Source organism: Aythya ferina, assembly GCF_964211825.1.
Source record: "Aythya ferina genome assembly, chromosome: 24".
Lineage (NCBI taxonomy): Eukaryota > Metazoa > Chordata > Aves > Anseriformes > Anatidae > Aythya > Aythya ferina.
Genome location: NC_140322.1, coordinates 908,485 through 927,184, shown reverse-complemented (window position 1 = coordinate 927,184; position 18,700 = coordinate 908,485). Strand labels below are relative to the sequence as shown.

Genomic DNA, 18,700 nt, shown 5'->3' with positions numbered 1-18,700 from the left:
CGGGAGGGGCGCTGGCTGCTGGCTCAGTGTCTCCCCCCGGACAGAGAGGCATGCCCGCATGCAGTCAGCCCGAGGTTTTATTGGGGTTTATGGCAGACAGATGGTTCCCGAGTCAGTGTTTAAGGCCCACGCCCCCACAGCCTCAGGTCAGGCCCGCTGGTGGGGCTGGGGCTCCTCACACACTGCAGCAGCCCCGGCCCTCGCCCCGAGCACGGCAGGGGAGGGGAGGGGGCCCCCCTGGCTGCCAGGCAGCTGCCCCCAGCCCCGGTAGCAGCAACACAGGTTTGAGCAAGCAGCCTTCCCTTAAAACCCTCACTGCAGCACCCCCAGGTGCTGTCCTGGAGCCAGGACCAGTCCTTGGCACAGCTGGGAGGATGCTGATGGCCCCAGCGAGGAGCCTGATGGCACGAGGCAGAAGAAACCGGTCCCTCAGGGCTGGTGCCATCGCCAGGCTCCCAGATCTGGCCCACAACGGAGGCACCAGCGCTGGCTGAGCGGGCCCAAGGCAAAGGAGATGTTGGGGGCAGCTCCCCAGGAGGCCTCGCGCTGTTGTGATGTTGGGGAGGCTGCAAAGTCAGTCCCAGAGCCCCCAGGTCCTGCAGGGCTGAGCCCCCTGCTCGGGGCACTGGGGGAGGAGATGGAGACCGGGGAGGAGAGCCTGGCTGGGGCGGTGCAGGGGGCCAGGCAGGAGGTGCGAGCTCTCTGGTGCTGGTTAGCTGATGCTCCCCCCCTTCAGGCTTTTACACGAGATGCTCCCCAGCTTGGTGAGGAAGTCTCTCTGCTTCCACTGGGCAACGCAGTCCTCGGAGACACGGAAATCGGCCTGGAGAGCAGAGCAGAGCAGGGGGGAAGAGGGTCAGGGCTGAGGCACGCAGGTTAGGGCTCCCTGCAGGGCAGCAGCACCTCGCTCAGCTGCGTGGAGCTTTCGTGCCCCATCCCAGCCCCTCACCTGCAGCTTCTCGAAGACTTTCTTCTTCGGCTTGAGCTCGTCATCGGGCTCCCCGTCCTCGTAGCCCTCCACGTAGACGCGCTCCCCAGCGCAGCACCCAGCCGGCGGGTCCAGGGGCTCCACCTGCCGCGGCTCCCCCAGGCTGCAGAGGAAGCAAAAATCACCCTGGGGTGGCACCCGCAAACCCTGCGGCACCGCTGGGCTCGGTTCTGACCCCAACCCTCACCTGGAGGCGCACAGCACCATGCCCTGCGACTCCACGCCCCGCATCTTCTGGGGCTTGAGGTTGCAGAGCAGCACCACCAGCCTGTCCTGCAGCTGCTCCTTGGGGACGAACTGCACCAGGCCACTGACCACAGTGCGGGGCTCGGGCTCACCCACGTCGATCTTCTCCACGTAGAGGCTGTCGGCGTCCGGGTGCTAGCAGACAGCAGCAAGGTGAGGCGCAGGGAAAGGGGCTGGGACGGCAAAGAACGAGGCAGAGCCGCCCCCTTTGCCACCCCGCACACCCCGAGCGCCCACGCTGCCACACGCAGGAGGGCTGCCACCCTCTTCCCGCACCTTTTCCACGCTGATCACTTTGCCAACGCGGATGTCCAGCCGGGACGGGACGACGTTCTCCGGCTCCGAGTTCTTGGTGCCTTTCTCTGCAGGCTCTGCGGTGCAAAGGGAACAGTTGGGAAAGCTGTTGGTAAACCCAGGCAGCACACAGTGACCCCAGACACTAGACCCGACACCCCCTGAATTCCCTGTTGGGCTACACAGCTCTGTCTGGCCCTCCTCTGCTTTGCCAGCCTCTCAAACAACAGCAGAGATGCACGGTGACATCTCTGGGGCAGGCAAACAGCCCCACCTCTGCCTATTTCTCCACCTGATGCTCTCCAGGGCTGTCCCTGCAGGGACTCTCCCTTTCCCAGCCCCATTTTCCCCTGGGCCCTGTTTCCCCCAGCTCCCAGCGCCTCCTTACTGGCTTTGGAGGGGTTGGGATAGGCCGCGTTGGTCAGCTTCTTCAGCTCTGGGCTGTTGAACTTCTCTCTGATGGGGTCAAGCAGTTTGTTCAGGGCCACTTCCACCGAGTTCTTCAGGTCCCCGGGATGCACAACCTGTGGCACGACAGACGGACGGGGCTCTGCAAGGTCTCCTCCAGCACGGGGGGGGAGGAGCAGAGTTCAGGTCCCTGATCTGAGGCCAGAGGGGTGCTGAGATCTCTCCCCTCAGCTTCAGCAGACACAGATCTCGTCCCAGAGCAGGATAAAAGCACATCTGGGAGGCTGCTAGTGACAAAGGGCAGGGCTGACCGCGTCTGAGGGGGGACAAACCTCAGGGAGAGCGCCTGGCTGAGGCAGCCCCGCAGCAGGCAGAGCCCAGGGCCACCAAGTCCCAGGAGGGGACAGCAAGCCCCTCTCCCTGGCACAGATTTTCTCCTACAGAGCTTGTGGGAGCCTCAGGGGCAGGGTGGGGGCATTCAGCTCCTCCCTGCACTCACCTGCTCAGCAAAGTCCTTCTCCAGGGCCTCGTAGTCCGTGTAGGTTTTGTTTCCTCCCCATTTTTCTTCCCGCAGAATCACAAACTCTGTGAGATTAAGGCTCAGATTAGCCCACAGGACTCACCCCCTGCTCAGCCAGATGAACCACCCCACTTTGGGGGCCGCACGCTCCCATCCCCTCCCCTCGCCCCCCAAAAAGCCTTGGCCCTGGCACCTCGGCGTGGAGAGCCCTCACCTGACTTGAGGGGAAAGAGGACGTGCTTGATGAAGGAGAGGACGCCGTTGTTCTCCACGTTCCCGGGCTCACAGAAAGCCTTCTTCAGCTTCTTCTTCACATCCTCCTTGCGGTCCAGGAGGTCGATCTTGGAGTCCTGGAGGAAGAGATTTCTGCAGCCCTTTTCCCAGCCTCTTGCCCAAACGAGGACTCGTGCTGGCGCTGCTGCACCTTTTCCTTAGGCCCCAGCCTGAGCGCAGGGAGAAGTTTCCTCCTCTCGGGGTGCAGACTCCAACCCCAGCCACGAAGCCGTGCCCGGCAGAGCCCCTGACCCCAGCCACCACGCAGGGACCAACCTCTTCTGACGAGCTCATTTTGCTTCCCGTCAGGCCGGGAACCATCGGGTTCATCAGGTGGATGCGCTTGGCGTAGCCCAGGGAAGGGAGGTACTGGGAAGGAGCAAGGAGGCAAGTCACGGACAATCCTCTTCTGCAGGACAACCTTAACCCACAGCCCCTGTGTGCTCCTGGCTCCAGGTAACCCTGAGCACAGCAGTGGGACCCAGCAGGCTCTGGGGTGTTCACAAAGCCCTGGCAGCCACCGCCAGGGATGTGTGGCAGCCCCGTGTCGCACACCAGAGCCCTGGAGGCCACAAGAGCAGCAGCAGGAGCTGCAGGGAGCCCCGTGACGCTCACACACCACTGACACGCTTCTCCCACTGGATCTGTGAGTCTCCCAGCCCTGCACCAGGACCACAGGGGACCCCAACACCCCCGTTCCTGACCTTCTCTGCAAAGGTGAAGATCTTCCTCTGATCAACTCCTCCGAACTGCGCATCGACCTTGAGGTACTCCTCATCCAGGGCCTGCAGGGAGACACACACAGAGCCTTGAGCTTGGTCCTGGGACACCAGATCCCAGCTCGCTCAGCCTTTGGAGGCCCTGCCCAGCCCTGCTGGGCCCCGGGAACAATGCCCAGGGCCAGGCACGCAGCCTCACATGTCCCCGTGGTCCTTGCCCAGCACCTCCCAGGCACAGGGGCCCTGCCAAGCGGCCCCGCCACGCACCTGCAGGCCTGGGTAGAGCAACCCGCTCAGCAAGGGGTGCTCCACCTGCTTCACCACCTCCGCTCCTGCCTTCTTGGCGTCGTGCTGCGTCACCACGGAGGAGAGGCGGTACACGTCCAGCGTGTACTCCCTGGGGGAAGGGGCAACGCCGTCAGCACCAGGAAGGGGGGCGGCTGTGACACACCGAGAGAAGCCTGGAGGCAGCTTCACTCTGTTCCCTGAACGACAGCGCCTGGGAGCAGACCTGGGAACAGCAGAGCCCCAAGCCAGGCTTTCCCTCCTAGAGAGGAGCACGTGCCCAGGACTCACTTGCTGAGCTGGTAATCCGTGCCCCGGACAAACTTCAGCTTTTCCAGGGGCACCCCGATGCTCTCCAGCATGGCCTTGATCACGTTCTCGTAATAGCGAGTGCGCAACTCCAGCAGCTCCCAGGGGGCCTTCATGTTGTCCAGGTAAGCGTGGAGGTCAGCGAAGAGTATCGTCACCTGGCACGGAGGGACCGAGACAGGGTCAGGGACCCGCAGCGTGGCGACAAAGCCCCCCCCCGGGTGTGAGCCACCCCCCCGCAGCCCCTCACCTCGCATCCCGCTTTCAGGAAATCCGCGATCTTGGACATGGGCACGAAGTAGGCGACGTGCGGCTTGCCCGTGGTGGCGGTGCCCCAGTAAATCTTCACCTCCCGCTCCTTCAGGATGGCCGACAGCTTGTCCTCGCCCAGCACCTCCTGCGGGGAGACCACGGGCGTCCTACACGGCCGGGACACCCCCTCCCTATGTCCCCAACCCCCCCCTCAGGGCCCTGTGAGGCCCTGTGAGGCCCTGAGGCCCCCCCCCGCCGCGCTAGGCCCGGCCCGGCCCCGGTACCTGCAGGTTGCGGGTGATGAGCTGGTACTTCTCCTGCGGGCTGGGCGCGGCCTCCATGGCGGCAGCTGAGGGCAGAGGAGGCGTTAGCGACCCCCCGAGACCCCCGTCCCGGTGCCCGGTCCCCCCCCGGTGCCCCCCGGCCCCACCGACCCTCCGCGCGTTGCATCAGCCTCAGCCCGGTGCTCGCCGGCTCCCTCCTGACGTCACTTCCGCCGCTCGGCGCGCTCCGCCAATCAGGGGCTGGGCGGGGCTGGCCCGCTAAGATGGCGGCCGCCAGGAGACGGCGGTAACAGGGCTGAGGGGTTCGAACCCCCCCCCCTCCGCGCTCCCTGGGGTCTTCCCGTGGTCCCCCCCGGCACAACGGGCTCGGAGCCCCCTCAGGCAGGGCCGGGCCGGCTCCAGAGCGCTCCAAGCCGAGCACATTAACATTTCCAAACGTATTTCATGCAAAGAATTCCAGCAAAGTGTGAGACATTTGGTACTCCTTCAAGCCCTCACTCATTAGGAACCACGTTAGTTACACCCTGCAGGGCCCAACTCACGTTTCCAGAAGTATTTCATGCAAAGAGTTCCAGCAAAGTGTGAGGTGTTTGGTTCTTAAAGCCCTCACTCATTAGGAACCATGTTAGCTACACCCCGCAGGACCCAATCCACAATTAATTTATTTGCCTTTTGTTTCTCTTTGAAGCACCCAAGCACTTGCAGCACTCGCAGAACTCTCGGCATGTCTTAGCAAGGACTGCTCATCACTCCGTGTGCTCCTGTACAGGTTGTGTGCATGTGGCAGGCTCCCGAGGGTTTTTCTTCCTTCTGTGAGGTTACAGTGTTATTCCAGAAGTGCTAATTTTTGTTGTTTGGACAGAATGACAAGAGGAAACAGCAGAACTGCTGGTTTTTATTTCTGGAGTAGGTAACTTCCTTTTTTGAAAGCAGTAATAGTCAAAACAATGGAAAGACAAAAGGTGTTCCTTTAAATCTGTTGGTCAAAGGGGGCAGGAAATACTTTGCCTGAGCCCAGATTCTCCTGCTGGGTGAGAGTCAGATAAATGCAGAGCTCTCAGGTCAAAAGATTCATGTTAGCGTGAATCCTCTCAAAGAGAAAAAACATGTTTTGTTTGTAGATATTTTTAAACTATTGAATTTTACAGGAAGGCTTTTATCTCACAATCTTTCATTATAATACTCGTTTTGTATGAGTGTTTAGAGTGACTAATGCGCTGCTGAACGTCCTGTTAGTTATGTGACAGAACTGCTCTTCTGTTGCTCAGTTTTTCCTAACCTGGAAAAGGCTCTTTGTTTGTTTTGTCTCCTTGGGGAATGGAAGTGCAGGCTGAGAGACGGGGAGCACACCATCAGAGAAACAGCTGCTCCATGCCCCAAGTTCTGCCTGCTTTCAAAGATCCTCTCACTTTCCAGATGATTCTGGCCATGCTTACTTAGTTGCCAGTTCTTCTGAGTCAAAATACAATGATGTAGCCCCTTCTCTAGATAAAGCCAGATGTTTTGATGATAGTGAGCCAGACGACTCCTTGTTGGAACTGTCAGACAGTGACCAAGTGAATTCTCCTTTCAATTACACTGAGGAAGAGATCCAGGAAATCTTGGCAGATGAATGCTTGGAATGTGAGCAGCACATAACTAGAAAAAGCACTCTGAGCCAAAATGTAAGTGGGGAGAGTGAAAAGGATGTGAGCAGCCGCTGCACTGGGGCATCAGTCATCAGTGAAGATGCAAAGGTAGCCTCAGAGATCACAGAGAAATCAAAGGTACCTCTGTCAGTCCAAGTAACCGACATGCTCTTTGACCTTCATATTGACGAGCTTCTAAACCTTAGCCCAATCGATGCTGACTATGTAGATCAGCCACTGGAGGACAATTATTTGGAGGAAGTTGAAGTCATAAATGATCACATAGCGTGTGATCAGACTGATGCTAGTGACTGTTTTCCCAGAGAATCCTCGGGGTGGCTGATGCCTAAAGGCGAGCAAACCCTGGGTGTGGATTGCCTGGGAAAAAACTTCCTCTACAGGCACAGATGTGTCCAACATCTGCGGTGATCATGTGGGAAAATCTGTGCCCTGTTCAGACCTTGCCTGTGGCCAGCACAAAGCTGATGAGAGTGCAGCACCTGAGAACTCCCAAGCCATCTTCTGGGTCAGGAAACCAAGAACTTCCCAAAGCAACAATGAGTGTTTTTTTCAAGGAAACCAGACTCTCCAGTGGATGATGTGGAGCAGGAATCTTCAGATGCTACACAGCCATCAGGCAGCATTGAAATAAACACACATTTCACAGAATCACAGAATCACAGAATTTTCTAGGTTGGAAGAGACCTCAAGGTCATCGAGTCCAACCTCCAACCTAACGCTAACAGCCCTCCACTAAACCATATCCCTAAGCTGTACATCTAAGCGTCTTTTGAAGACTTCCAGGGATGGTGACTCCACCACTTCCCTGGGCAGCCTGTTCCAATGCCTCACAACCCTTTCTGTAAAGAAGTTCTTCCTAACATCTAACCTAAAACTCCCCTGGCTCAACTTAAGCCCATTCCCCCTCGTCCTGTCACCAGGCACGTGGGAGAACAGGCCAACCCCCACCTCTCTACAGCCTCCTTTAAGGTATCTGTAAAGAGCAATAAGGTCACCCCTGAGCCTCCTCTTCTCCAGGCTGAACAAGCCCAGCTCCCTCAGCCGCTCCTCGTAGGACTTGTTCTCCAGGCCCCTCACCAGCTTCGTCGCCCTTCTCTGCACCCGCTCAAGCACCTCGATGTCCTTCTTGTAGCGAGGGGCCCAAAACTGAACACAGTACTCGAGGTGCGGCCTCACCAGAGCTGAGTACAGGGGGACGATCACCTCCCTAGCCCTGCTGGTCACGCTGTTCCTAATACAAGCCAGGATGCCGTTGGCCTTCTTGGCCACCTGAGCACACTGCTGGCTCATATTCAGCCGACTGTCCACCATCACTCCCAGGTCCTTCTCTGCCTGGCAGCTTTCCAACCATTCCTCTCCCAGCCTGTAGCTCTGCTTGGGGTTATTGTGCCCCAGGTGCAGGACCCGGCACTTGGCCTTGTTAAACTTCATGCAGTTGACCTCAGCCCATCGGTGCAGCCTATCCAGATCCTCCTGCAGAGCTTTCCTACCCTCAAGCAGATCGACACACGCACCTAACTTGGTGTCATCTGCGAACTTACTGAGGGTGCACTCGATGCCCTCGTCCAGATCATCGATGAAGATATTAAAGAGGACCGGCCCCAGCACCGAGCCCTGGGGGACGCCACTAGTGACTGGCCTCCAACTGGACTTGGCTCCATTCACCACGACTCTTTGGGCCCGGCTATCCAGCCAGTTTCTAACCCAACGAAGCGTGCTGACTAAAACGTTTCAGTGCTGACTAAAACGTTTCTGATTCTATTCCTTTAATTTTCTACTTGTAATGTCTATAGGAGCCCAAGCATGCACATCACTACCAAAACCTTGCCACATAAACCCCACTACACTAGGCAAAGTCATTCCTGAGCCCCAGACGGAGGAGAAGTGATTTCTTCGAAGCCACTAAATGCCTTTGCTCTCTGTAAAATGCCCCAGCACCACCGAACCACTTTGGCTGGCCGCTTGCTGCTGTTTCCCTCTTCGTTTTTTCTTAAGGTGCCCTGAAATAGCGGGGAGGTACCCGTTTTTTTACCCTGTGAGGTGCTGCGAGGGCAGGACCCGAGGCTGCAGCAGCCCCGGGCACTGCCGCTGCGGCTCCCGCAGGTGGCAGCAGCGGAGCGGCTCCAGGAGAGGCTCCCTCTGCCCCCGGGGCTCCGAGCCCCGTTTCTTTGGGCCCCCCCCGGGGCTGCCACAGCCCTGCTGCACCCCGGTGTCCTCCGCATTGCCCCTGCTGTGGCCGTGCCACAACAGAAATCTGCAGCTCCCGAGGGCTCGCTGCGGGTTTATGGGCTGTGAGCCAGAGGGTGGCTTGCTGCTTCCCTCGGTAACACTTTCTCCCCTGCTTTGCTCTCGGAATGTTACCTTTGTGGATTTGTTTAAATAAAAAATGTTATTTTTGTAATCATAAAATGGCACCACCGAAAGTAAATGTTGGTACTGGTTCCGTGAGGCACTTTGTCCCTCTGTGTCTTCTGCAGCGTGATGTGATAGATGTGCCCAAAACATTAATGCCACTTGTTATTTTAAAGACACAAAGAACAGACAAACACTTCAGAAGGGGAGACTGAACGAAAGAACCCATCCCATCTCGCCCAGATGCAGAGCTCTGTAACCCCAGACCACAGGGGTGAGGCTGTGCCGGTGAGGAGGGCGCAGGGGAGGACATGAACTGGGGTGGGAGGCCGGCCTCCTCAACTCATGTTCTGTGATATTTTGAGGGTATTTCACTTCTCAGAGGGAAATAAGAAGGGCGCTTGTTAGCACTGGAAGGGGAGGCTGGTAGATCTGGGGTGTTCTGAAGGGCAAGGAGTGTTCTGGTAGCTTCCATGGATGGCCTCCCACTGTGCTCATTTCAACTGTTCATGGGTGCAATAATTGTCATTTCTTGAGAGTTAGAAGAAGCTGACAGTTTTGTGGTTCATTGCGTGGAGCCTGCACTTATCTGGGCTGCACGAACAGCTGCATAGCCACGGGGCTGCTTTCCAGTGTATGAATACAGCATAAGTAATGCAGAGGGAACTAAGCAAGGAAAGCTAAAACGGCCTGTTTTCTCTTCCTTTCAAATTAAAAATGCAAGACGTATGTTCTGAGTCAGAGAAAATCAGGCAGAAGCTCCAAATGAACAAGGCTGGTGAGTGAAATAGAGATCTATTTTGCTGGGGAGGAACATTGTCTGCGATGCACACAATTTTGTTTTCTTATTAGTGCAAACCTCTTGTATTCCAAGTAGCTGCAGGCTTGGAATTCAGCCTGACACCGTGTGGGCTTTCCCAGTTGTCAGAGAAAAAACGTCTCAGTGGGCTGACTTTGACCCTGTATGGCACTTCTTTGCACCCGGATCTGCAGCAATATTTTGTGTATTTTCTGTGTATTGATTATGTATTGATGCAGAACGATCCTGATACATTCCTAAAGGAAAACTAACAGGTTTCAGAGCCAGCCAGGGAATTCCCTTTGAGAAGTGGCAACTGTTCAAGTGACTCAAATCATGATATAAAGCTGCCACAAATCTTTAGCTCTGTTTTGTATTGCAAGTCTCCTGGCATTTATATCATGGTAGGCTTACATTGCTATCCCTTCCTCTACATAATCTCTTTGCACTTCCTTTTATCCTGTCTCTTGCTTCTTGTTCGTATGTTGTCTGGGTGGATTACAGGCTGGCTATGGCAGGGATTTTATCTTTTCACTTATCTCCATGGTCTCTTGCACTTGTGGATTCTCTAAATACCACTTTCTTATATCTGTATTGGGTGACTGTGTGCCAAGAGTGGTGCTAACCCATGGTTTTGGTTGTTCTTCCTCTCATTCTAGTTTCCAGAGGATATTCAGCCTGAATGGATAAATTTATTTTCAGCTTCCCATAGGGATCTAAATGCTGCTGAGGCTGCGTCGTAGCAGATGTAGAAATGAGACGCGATTTGAACATCTGCATGGAAACGAGTGGCTGAAACTGATTGACCACAAAAGATTTCTGCCAGCTGACCACTTGTTAGCATTCACACTTCATTATTGCCCTTTATTCAACAGTAAATAGAATCATATCCCTCTTGATGAGATCCTCCTCAGCAATTCTGGTCGGGCTGTATCAGTCTGCAGAAGTAATGAGGCTCCTTCTTTTATAACTGTGTGGTTGGCACCGAATGCCAGCGCTCTGCTCTTTAGTCTTGTCCTCAGCGATGTATCTAACTGGATGGGCCTATTTTTAAAAGGGCGGGGGAAGGACAAACTAACAGAAAAAGCATTTCCATCTCTAAACATAGCCTTCTCTCGTTTTCCACCCAAACATCTGCACTTCAGGAGAAAGCTTTCACAGGTCATTAACATTGCAATTGTGCATATAGGCTAGTGCTTTCAGCACCTGCTGCACAGACAACTTTTCTTGTGTCCCTCAGAACAGGATCACTCTCAGCAGAGTCATGAAGCACCTGGTACCTGGAAAACCATGCTAGCTTCGCCTGACCTCCAGCCACTGCCTTCCCCCAATGCTTCTGCTAGCAGGACTCTGCCAGCACTTCTCCTTGGGGGCTGGTTTGAGAGACTTTTATGATGTTTCCCAATTTCATTGGACTTCTTGCAATCTGGGATAGACCTGATAATATTTTTTCTTGTGTCCCTCTCGAGTCAAAGGGAGAAGAGGAAGACATACCTTATAGAGAGCCACAGATGTCTGTGACCATCTGGTCTTGCTGTAATAGCAGAGATCAATGCCTTTAAAAAGCAGATACCCAGGTTTAAGGTGATGGAAGGGGAGAGTAGTATAAGGGAACATATGGAGAAACAAATGTGTGAAATACAAATAAACAGTCTGCTAGGAGGCTCTGCCTTGAAACAGTCTGGTCTATTGACTGGTACTGAGCTAGGAAAAAACGTTAATCTTTGAAATAGTTCTTACCTGCCAAAACTCATTTGGCTTGAATGAAAAAGCGTGCAGGGAAGGTATAGGACTTGGGCTCTTCAGTCATGAAGGAGAAATTACAGTTACAGCTTGATTAATGGACTGTTTGAGGATTTCTCAGCTCCTGGGAGCTCTTCGGTGGCATAGAAACAGGTACAAGTTTTATGTGCATCTTTTATTGTCCCTGCACTTTGGCAGAAATAAAGCGATGTGACCAGTTCTCCCTGCTCTTTTCCAGCACTGACCAACGCAGCAGCAGCCTGGGCAGCCTCAGGTGCAGGGGCTGGGGCTGCACCCCTGGCAGCAGCACACGGAGCCCCCTGCTCCCGTGACCCCATTTGATTGTGACTCAGATTTGGGAATCTAGGACAACTTCTGTGCAGGAAGGCAAAGAATTTGTGAAAAGTTGTGATTTCTTCTAGTCAGAGACGTTATGCATTAGCTTTTTGCCGACAACGTTAAGTGGTGTGTAATGTGGCAGTGAGAGCCTGCCTTTTGTTAGCTGTCCTGGAGTGCTTCCTTTCTTCCCAAACAATGCAGCCAGAAAAAATGGATTTTGAGAACATTTCAGAAATCTTCTCCAGAAGTATCTTTTTGACAAGAAGTTGTTCCTTCGGGCAAAGAGAAGCTGATACTGTGGTTTATGAAGGAGACCTGAATTTGCTCGAGAAACATTTTGTTCCCTGGAAAGGAAGAAGTGTTACGCAGAAAAGTGATTTACATCACTCACATGACTGCAGTGGCAGGATGGAAAAACCTTAGAATCTCAACTGGACAAGGACACAGGCTGTTCTGTACTGAGAGCACCTTTCAAGGACGGACCTTAGCAAGGGCAGCATTCCAAGGAATTTACCTCTCACTGCGCTGTAGAACCTGTTCTGAGGGGGCAAAAGAGCAACCACTAGGTTGGTGCTACTGATTGTCCCATATTTTGTGAATGATTCAAGGACTCTTGCATTCTGTTGAGCCATCTCTTGCCAAGGATTCACTATGCAAGAATTTCAGAGGGCTTGTTCTGACTGCAAGAGCAGTACTATCAAAGCATTCAGTGGTTGTAGGTGGCGATATCGTGCTACCCTTGGATTGTATATACACTTAGGTTGATTGTTGTAATAGGTCATGATGGCAGAGAGGCACTTGGAAAAGCACTTATATTTGACACACTGTCATCTGTAAATGCTGCTTCTGGAACCTGGAGAGGTGTTGCTCAGGTTTTCCTGTCCTCTTCTAAATCCTTGAGCTCAGGGTGCTGGTTGTAGGATGTAAAAATGGCCTCAAAGACCAGGGACAGCATTGAGAATCAGGCTGCTATATCCAGTCTCTCTTGGGATGTTTTTTCTCTCACTAATGCCTTGCTTTGATGAACTGCAGATGCTCTCAATGAATTACACGTTCTGATGAATAAGGCTGCCAGCTTGGAGTACCGGACCCTTGACAAAAAGTGGCAGCGGCTGTCAGACCTCACCGTGAGGTAGGGTGTGAGTGCCCACAGGAAGAGCAGACACTTCATTTCCTCTTACAAACATTCTCCAGTGGCACACTTTTATCCATTAGTCTGCTGAGGTGTTTTCAGTTCATTTTAAAGAATTTTAAATTCTAAATTTCTGCCACGAAAAGTAAAAACTGCAGCAGTTGCCAGAAGTAGCAAGCACTCCTGGAAATGATCTAAGCCAAAGACTCGTAGTCCCCATCGAAGTGTAAAAGTTTGGTGCTCTGCGATCCACGCAACCCTGGCCCATAAAGACCTCTAGGGAGCAGCCTGTATGATCCTGCCAGGATTTAGTTCTGAACTTCCACTGAGCAGCTACGTTGGGTGCAATGCAGATACCTCTCCCCAGCTGCTGGCACGAACAAATTGCTTTGCTGGTTTGCGACCTCCTTGGTCACCAGCTGCTCTTGCTGAGCAACTGCTGCAGAAATGAAGTGCTCTGCGTTGGGGATGTGAGCACCCTGTGCCAGACAGGTGCTCCTTCTGCAAGCCAACTGTTTTGTCAGTGTTTTTGTAGGAGAGGCCCCTCTGGTTCCTCGTACTCCCTTGGATGGGTTTGTATTTCCTGACTTACACTGATGCCTCTGCACAAAAATGAGAAAAAAATATAAGATAGAGTTGTTTTTTTTTTCAAAATGCAGAAGGGGCAAACAGCATCTGATGATGTGGAAAAGCTCTGCAATGGTCTGAGGACGGGAGATAACCAAACTCATTGAAATGTGACATTTTTTTTTAATGTTGCTCCTGTAAGGTTGCTTGAAGTTTTGTGGGGTTTTGTCCTGTTATTTCAGAATGTGCTCAGATGTAGCAAATGAGTGTACTTCTTATGTATGTGCAGCACTTTGCTGAAAATCAGCCTTTTGTTTAAACTGCTGGGTAGTGGGGCCTTCAGCCTTCTCTGCTCAGCCAGGGGGAGAGAACTGAGCAAAGAAGGTAACAGAGCACGAGGCAGCGTTCCTGACCGGGCATTTTTAAACTTTCCTGTTGGTACTTACCAAGGTGCCTTCTTAAAATGTGGTTTCCCTTTCAGAACCTCATAACAAGAAAATTAGATACCAGCTGCAAGCCCCAGGGAATGAGGAAGGCATTTTTGGAGAAGGTACCATTCCAGCCTAAACGTGCTTCTGTGTTGTGTTTGATTTAACTATTTGCTTTAACTAAGTAAACTTACTTTCACAGAAATTACCCAAGGTCTGCCAAGAAAACCACTCAAAAGAACCGTCTTATGCAGCAGGTGAGCAAGAACTTGGCCAAATATCACCATTTCCAGAGCATTCCTGGCCACTTCCAGCATAGCCCTGTCACTGCCTTTCCTTCTGTCTCATTTTGCTGCTGAGGGACTGTTTGGTTCTTATTCCATGCTTAGAGTTGTTCTTCATTTTTTCTGGGTTTGAGTGGTTTGTATTTTGATAAATTCTTTCATGATCTGTTTTAAATACACCCAATGGAAGTTTCTATGTTCTATAAACATTTAGAGTGGCTTTTGAAATGCAATTTGATGCGATCTGTTTTTATAGTTAACTTTTATTATGTTTAGCACCAGTATTATCCTTTGAAATAAAAATAATCTTACAGAGTAGGTAACAAACAACTGGAGACTGCATATTGGATGTGAGGATGTAATATCTCAGTGAGGGAGTCTGGAAAATATGCTTTGAAGTGGGAAAAGCTTTTCTTTAAAGCTTGGTCCTAAGCCTGGGCATTAAATCTCCTACAGTGATTGTTGGGCTACCTTTGAATAACATTAAGGTTTTAAATCGTACAAACAGCTTGTGGATGCTGTTCCCTCCACTTGGCACAGACAAAGTTATGTTTCGGTTTACAGTAAACTGGGGAGCAGCTGCTGATTTCCCTGGCTTGGTTATGTCTTGTCTTGTTCTGTTGTTCTTGCCATCCCCGAAGAGTTTGCTGCCTGTCATTAATTTTCCTTGTTTCATTTGTTACTTCATGCAAAAATGTTTCATGAGCTTTGCACTCCCGTTTATAAACACTGTGCACTTGTTAGATGTGGTATTCCTTTTCTCTTTTGCTGTGTTATTATACTGGACCAGTCTTGCTTCAGCATAGCTTTTCCTGTCTTGTTTCCTTTAATCCCTAGATGTGTCAGGAACACACTGCAGGAGAGTACCAGCAGTAAAGGCACTGCGAGTAGCAGCAAGGAAAGGAGTTGGTTAATATTCTGGGAAGAAAATCTCAGTGAGCAGCAGAAAGGGAAACCCAAGACCAGGTCACCCAGGCTAATCTCTGTCCTAAGCTCCCAACCTGTTGTTGCTGCAGACTGACTCCTGGCCTTCAGAAGGGATGGGCAGCAGGAAATCTCATGGCTTTAGCTGGAATTCAAGCTAGCTGCCATTTCTCACTCATCCCCTTCCTCTTTTAGAAGCCTTTCTGTAAGGATTCCTGCCTTCTGCAGCTCTTCCCTTTCACTTACCTGCTTTTTGGGGAGCCCAGGGCAATGTGACCTCACATTCATTTGTTAAGCTGCGCTGTCTGACGGCGACTGCTGGTCTCTGCTGCCTCCATCGCCCTCCCTAACAGAGGGTGGAAATGCCAAATTATTTGGAGGATTTGTAAAACAGAGGTCAATCATCTGCAAAATGTTCTTCCCAGGTGTGCTGACAGGGCCTGCATGGGCTTTGTGAGCCATTTAAGCATAAGAAGGTGTATGGGTAAATTTCAGAAAACAGATCGTCCATGGAGGAAGTGCTACTATATTTTTATTATACCAATCTGAATCTTTTATGACACTTTTGTCTAACATGAATTTAAAGAAATAAAATTTGTGTACAGTACTAATATTTTTCAACATTGAGCCTCATGTGTTTTATTTTGCCTTTCCAATCCAGACTGGGGTGGGAGGAGGTGGCTTTAAAAGCGGCCGAAGTTTGTCACTGACCTAGATGTGCTGTGACTGAGGCACAGAGGATCGAAGTAATTTGTCCAAAGGATAAGCAGCGGAGCTTGGAACAGAGCCTGCTATTGCCTGACTACACTAACTCGTAGATAATGCTGCACCCATTAACGAAGTAATTGCTGTATTTTCATGCATAATTCATGTCGCATGGGGCAGGGGGTGTGTTTCTAGTGGGTTGTACAGGCATACACGGTGCATGTCCCAAGTCCAGCATTAAGGCTTTGTGTTAATAACCAATCTTCTCCAGCTAGTAACAGGTTCTTGATGCCAGTGTAGCCCCTAAGTGACTTTGCTGCTGCGGTCACAGGCAGCTGGGACGGTGCTGGTCTGCCTCGACTGGTGATCGATGGTTACTGGTGATCAGCAACGACACAACAGAGAGGGAAGAGCACGGGCAATGCTCTGCCTCTGCTGTGCGTGCTGAAGCGCTCCGGTGAGCCCTTCAGGGGTCCATGCTAGCTGTCTTGGTTTTATGTATCTCAGATTACTATGAAGTGATGCACTGCAGTCAATCTTGTATCAGTTTTCTCTCAAAGCAAGCATTCTGTTGCCAGTTCGGCCATGCTGAGAAAATGAAATGGTTCTGAACAGGCAGCACCCTGTCAGGACAGGAGGGTGATGGTGTCCATGCCCGTGCTCTGCCTACGGTCAGCCTCCCTGTGCCCGAGGACCGCAGGCAGAAGCAGGCATCTCCCTGCACGCGTTTTGTGGTCTGTGAATCCCAAGTGAAAGAACGCTGCCATGGAGCAGCTCTGCACCGTGTAAAGGCCTTGGGCTTCTGGGCAGCTTTGTGGCTGATTTCATTCTTCAACACTGCGGCTGAAATTCATACATGCTGAACTGTAGAGATATGGTAAGGGGAGAGAGATTGCATATTACTTGTTCATGGAAGAACACGTTTGTGACTGGAGTACAGCCGAGGGCTGTTTATGATTTTTGCTGTAGTAGAATCCAGGAACGTGGGTCTGGAAGAGACTATTCTGTGCAAGCAGCGTGTAAGCACTGTGATGAAATGTCTTACAATTAAAAAATTAATAACACGCATCAATGTATTGCACTATAACAACAGCAGCTAGAAAATGATGAATCTAAAATTAAACTACTTTATGGGTGTTTTTTTTTTTTGTTTGTTTTTGTTTTTGTTTTTTTTTTTTTCAGCTGTCCTCTCCACAGCTAGCTAACTTTTCCCTGCTTTTGTGCTGTAAGGTTATTGTAAATAAGTAGGAAGAAATTATGTCCTGAAACATGAAACAATAGTGGAAGCTGAAAACAGTTTACTTTTGGTTTAACATTATGTCTAGTACTATGCTGGCTGCATCCTCTGAAAAACAGGTCTGGATGGCATAAATAGGTTATATTTAGCGGTTGGTGGCACCGAGTGAGGTTTTTCTTGTCAGTTAAAAAGGACAGCGATGTGCCGCAAAGTGTCAAATGGCATCGTGGGGCTGTGCCATTATTGCCACTCAATGACTCCATACCCAATGTGTTCAGACTGCAAGCAAAAAGATGGCTTTCCTGGCTGCCAAATTTGCTGACTCCATCTGGGATCTAAAATTCAAGCTGTGTCTTTCCTGGCTCTGTCACTAATAATAAAGGTTCTTCATTTGGAACTTAGTTAAACAAAATTGATGCTGAGGCACGAGCCGAAAGGGAATCGAGCTCCCTTTCCCTGAGACGTGTGGGCTGAGAGCGCTAACAAGTAGGAGCATAATCATTTTAATCTATAAGGTCATCAGACAATTGAATACGCACCAGATTTGTGGAGGAAACAGAAGATATTTTAGCATAACAACATGTTGATCACACTGCTTTTTAACAAATGCTAGAAAGCTGATTGAATTTGGTCAGTTAGCCTGTGTCAGGCTCCAGCTTCCAGGCCAGCCTGTAGTTAGGGAGCTTTTCTACAAATCTGGGGAAATTGCATTTGGTATAACATATGGTATAATCTTTATCCTTGCTGGAAGTGAAGTCTGACTACTCAGTCAATGAATTGCCATATTTTTATCAGCAAAATGGATGTGGAGCTGCAACATACACTTCTGAGTGATGTAACCTCTAATGTCTTCGGCAAATACCGGCATTAGCAGCCTGCTCCTCTCCTTTTACATCTCCTCCAGAAAATCATTACCAGCTGAGATTATACTAACACTTTGTGCCGTGTAGGTGTTTCCTCCTCTGATGCTATTGAGCTGTCAGTGAATAAAATGCCTAATGTTCTCATTTTCCTCCGAGGAGACGGAGCTCGGAGCTTGTGCTGTTCCTCGCCGTGCGGAGGGAGGTGTGAGGAGCGCAGGGTGCTGTGTTGTGAGCTGGAGGGACATGCTGTGCAGGATTGTTTGCTCCACACCGCCTCCTGCGGTTCACTTTTCCTAAACTCGTGGGGGAGGAATATATTGGCTAAATTGTGCTTGTAGGCATAATATTACAGCGCTCGGAAGGATGAAGGCAAGTGGTGCTTAACTTCAAACATGCAAAGCGTGTGTTGGCAAGGGGCTCTGTTTTCAGCTCCTTGCTCCTCGTGTGCCCGTGTCCCTGCGTGGTTGGTTCCTGGGAAGGGATGGGATTAGCACCCAGGGGTGCAGCAGGGCTGGCCAGAGGGCTGCTTGCCTCCGGTTTGAGTTCAATGGGAAATCCGTTCCTGCAGGGCTCTCTGGGATCCCTGTCACACCAGCCCACTCCCACCTGCATCTTTTTAGTATTCATAGAAACCTCCCTTTCCTAATCCCTGCTTCCAATAACCAGCCAAAATCAGCAGTCAGGCAAAAACATTTGGGGAGCTGTGAATGGCCTTCAGGGTGGGCTCTTCTGTTGCCCAAAGTGGCTTCTCACTGCTGGCATGTTTTTTTTTCTTGTATTCCCCCCGATCTCTTCCCTCTATTGGCAGTAAAACACCTCTAAGTCCCACAAAGGAGTATCTTTTCACCACTGCTGATGAGAATGAGGTTTTTCTTCTCCAGGCTGGCTTAGGCTTGCAGTTGCTCAAGCCCAGAGCCTTATCGGTGTGTAACACTCATGGGGTACAGAAGGAGATCATACTGAAACAGCAGGTAAGGCTTTGATGTCTGAGTCTCAGAAAATAGGATCTTAAGTATTTTTCCTTTCCTATAGTGGGAAACGCCTTTTCCTGAAGTGTGGACTTACCACATCACTTTAATTCATAGTTTAAAACATTTCCT

At 51.2% G+C, this 18,700-nt stretch overlaps 2 protein-coding genes and 1 long non-coding RNA gene across 3 annotated transcripts; 2 read left to right on the top strand and 1 right to left on the bottom strand.

The window, feature by feature from the left end:
* Positions 1-59: 59 nt before the first annotated feature.
* On the bottom strand, positions 60-4,793 carry YARS1 (tyrosyl-tRNA synthetase 1). The gene is made up of 14 exons (XM_084497060.1): positions 4,729-4,793; positions 4,579-4,643; positions 4,293-4,439; positions 4,025-4,200; positions 3,716-3,845; positions 3,434-3,514; positions 3,006-3,098; positions 2,671-2,806; positions 2,436-2,521; positions 1,917-2,052; positions 1,511-1,605; positions 1,176-1,369; positions 950-1,091; positions 60-823 (listed from the first exon to the last, which is right to left on the bottom strand). The coding sequence occupies exons 1-14, from the start codon at positions 4,742-4,744 to the stop codon at positions 713-715; spliced, it is 1,608 nt and encodes a 535-aa protein (XP_084353186.1). The 5' UTR covers positions 4,745-4,793; the 3' UTR covers positions 60-712.
* A 48-nt stretch (positions 4,794-4,841) lies between these two features.
* Positions 4,842-6,864, top strand: LOC311423181 (uncharacterized protein; the record flags this gene model as incomplete). The annotated part of the gene is made up of 3 exons (XM_084496863.1): positions 4,842-4,864; positions 5,084-5,159; positions 5,916-6,864. The coding sequence occupies 3 exons, from the start codon at positions 4,842-4,844 to the stop codon at positions 6,633-6,635; spliced, it is 819 nt and encodes a 272-aa protein (XP_084352989.1). The 3' UTR covers positions 6,636-6,864.
* A 6,547-nt stretch (positions 6,865-13,411) lies between these two features.
* LOC311423265 lies at positions 13,412-15,405 on the top strand. The gene is made up of 3 exons (XR_014685613.1): positions 13,412-13,709; positions 13,790-13,844; positions 14,709-15,405. It is a non-coding gene; the product is annotated as an uncharacterized lncRNA (long non-coding RNA).
* The last annotated feature ends 3,295 nt before the right edge of the window (positions 15,406-18,700 follow it).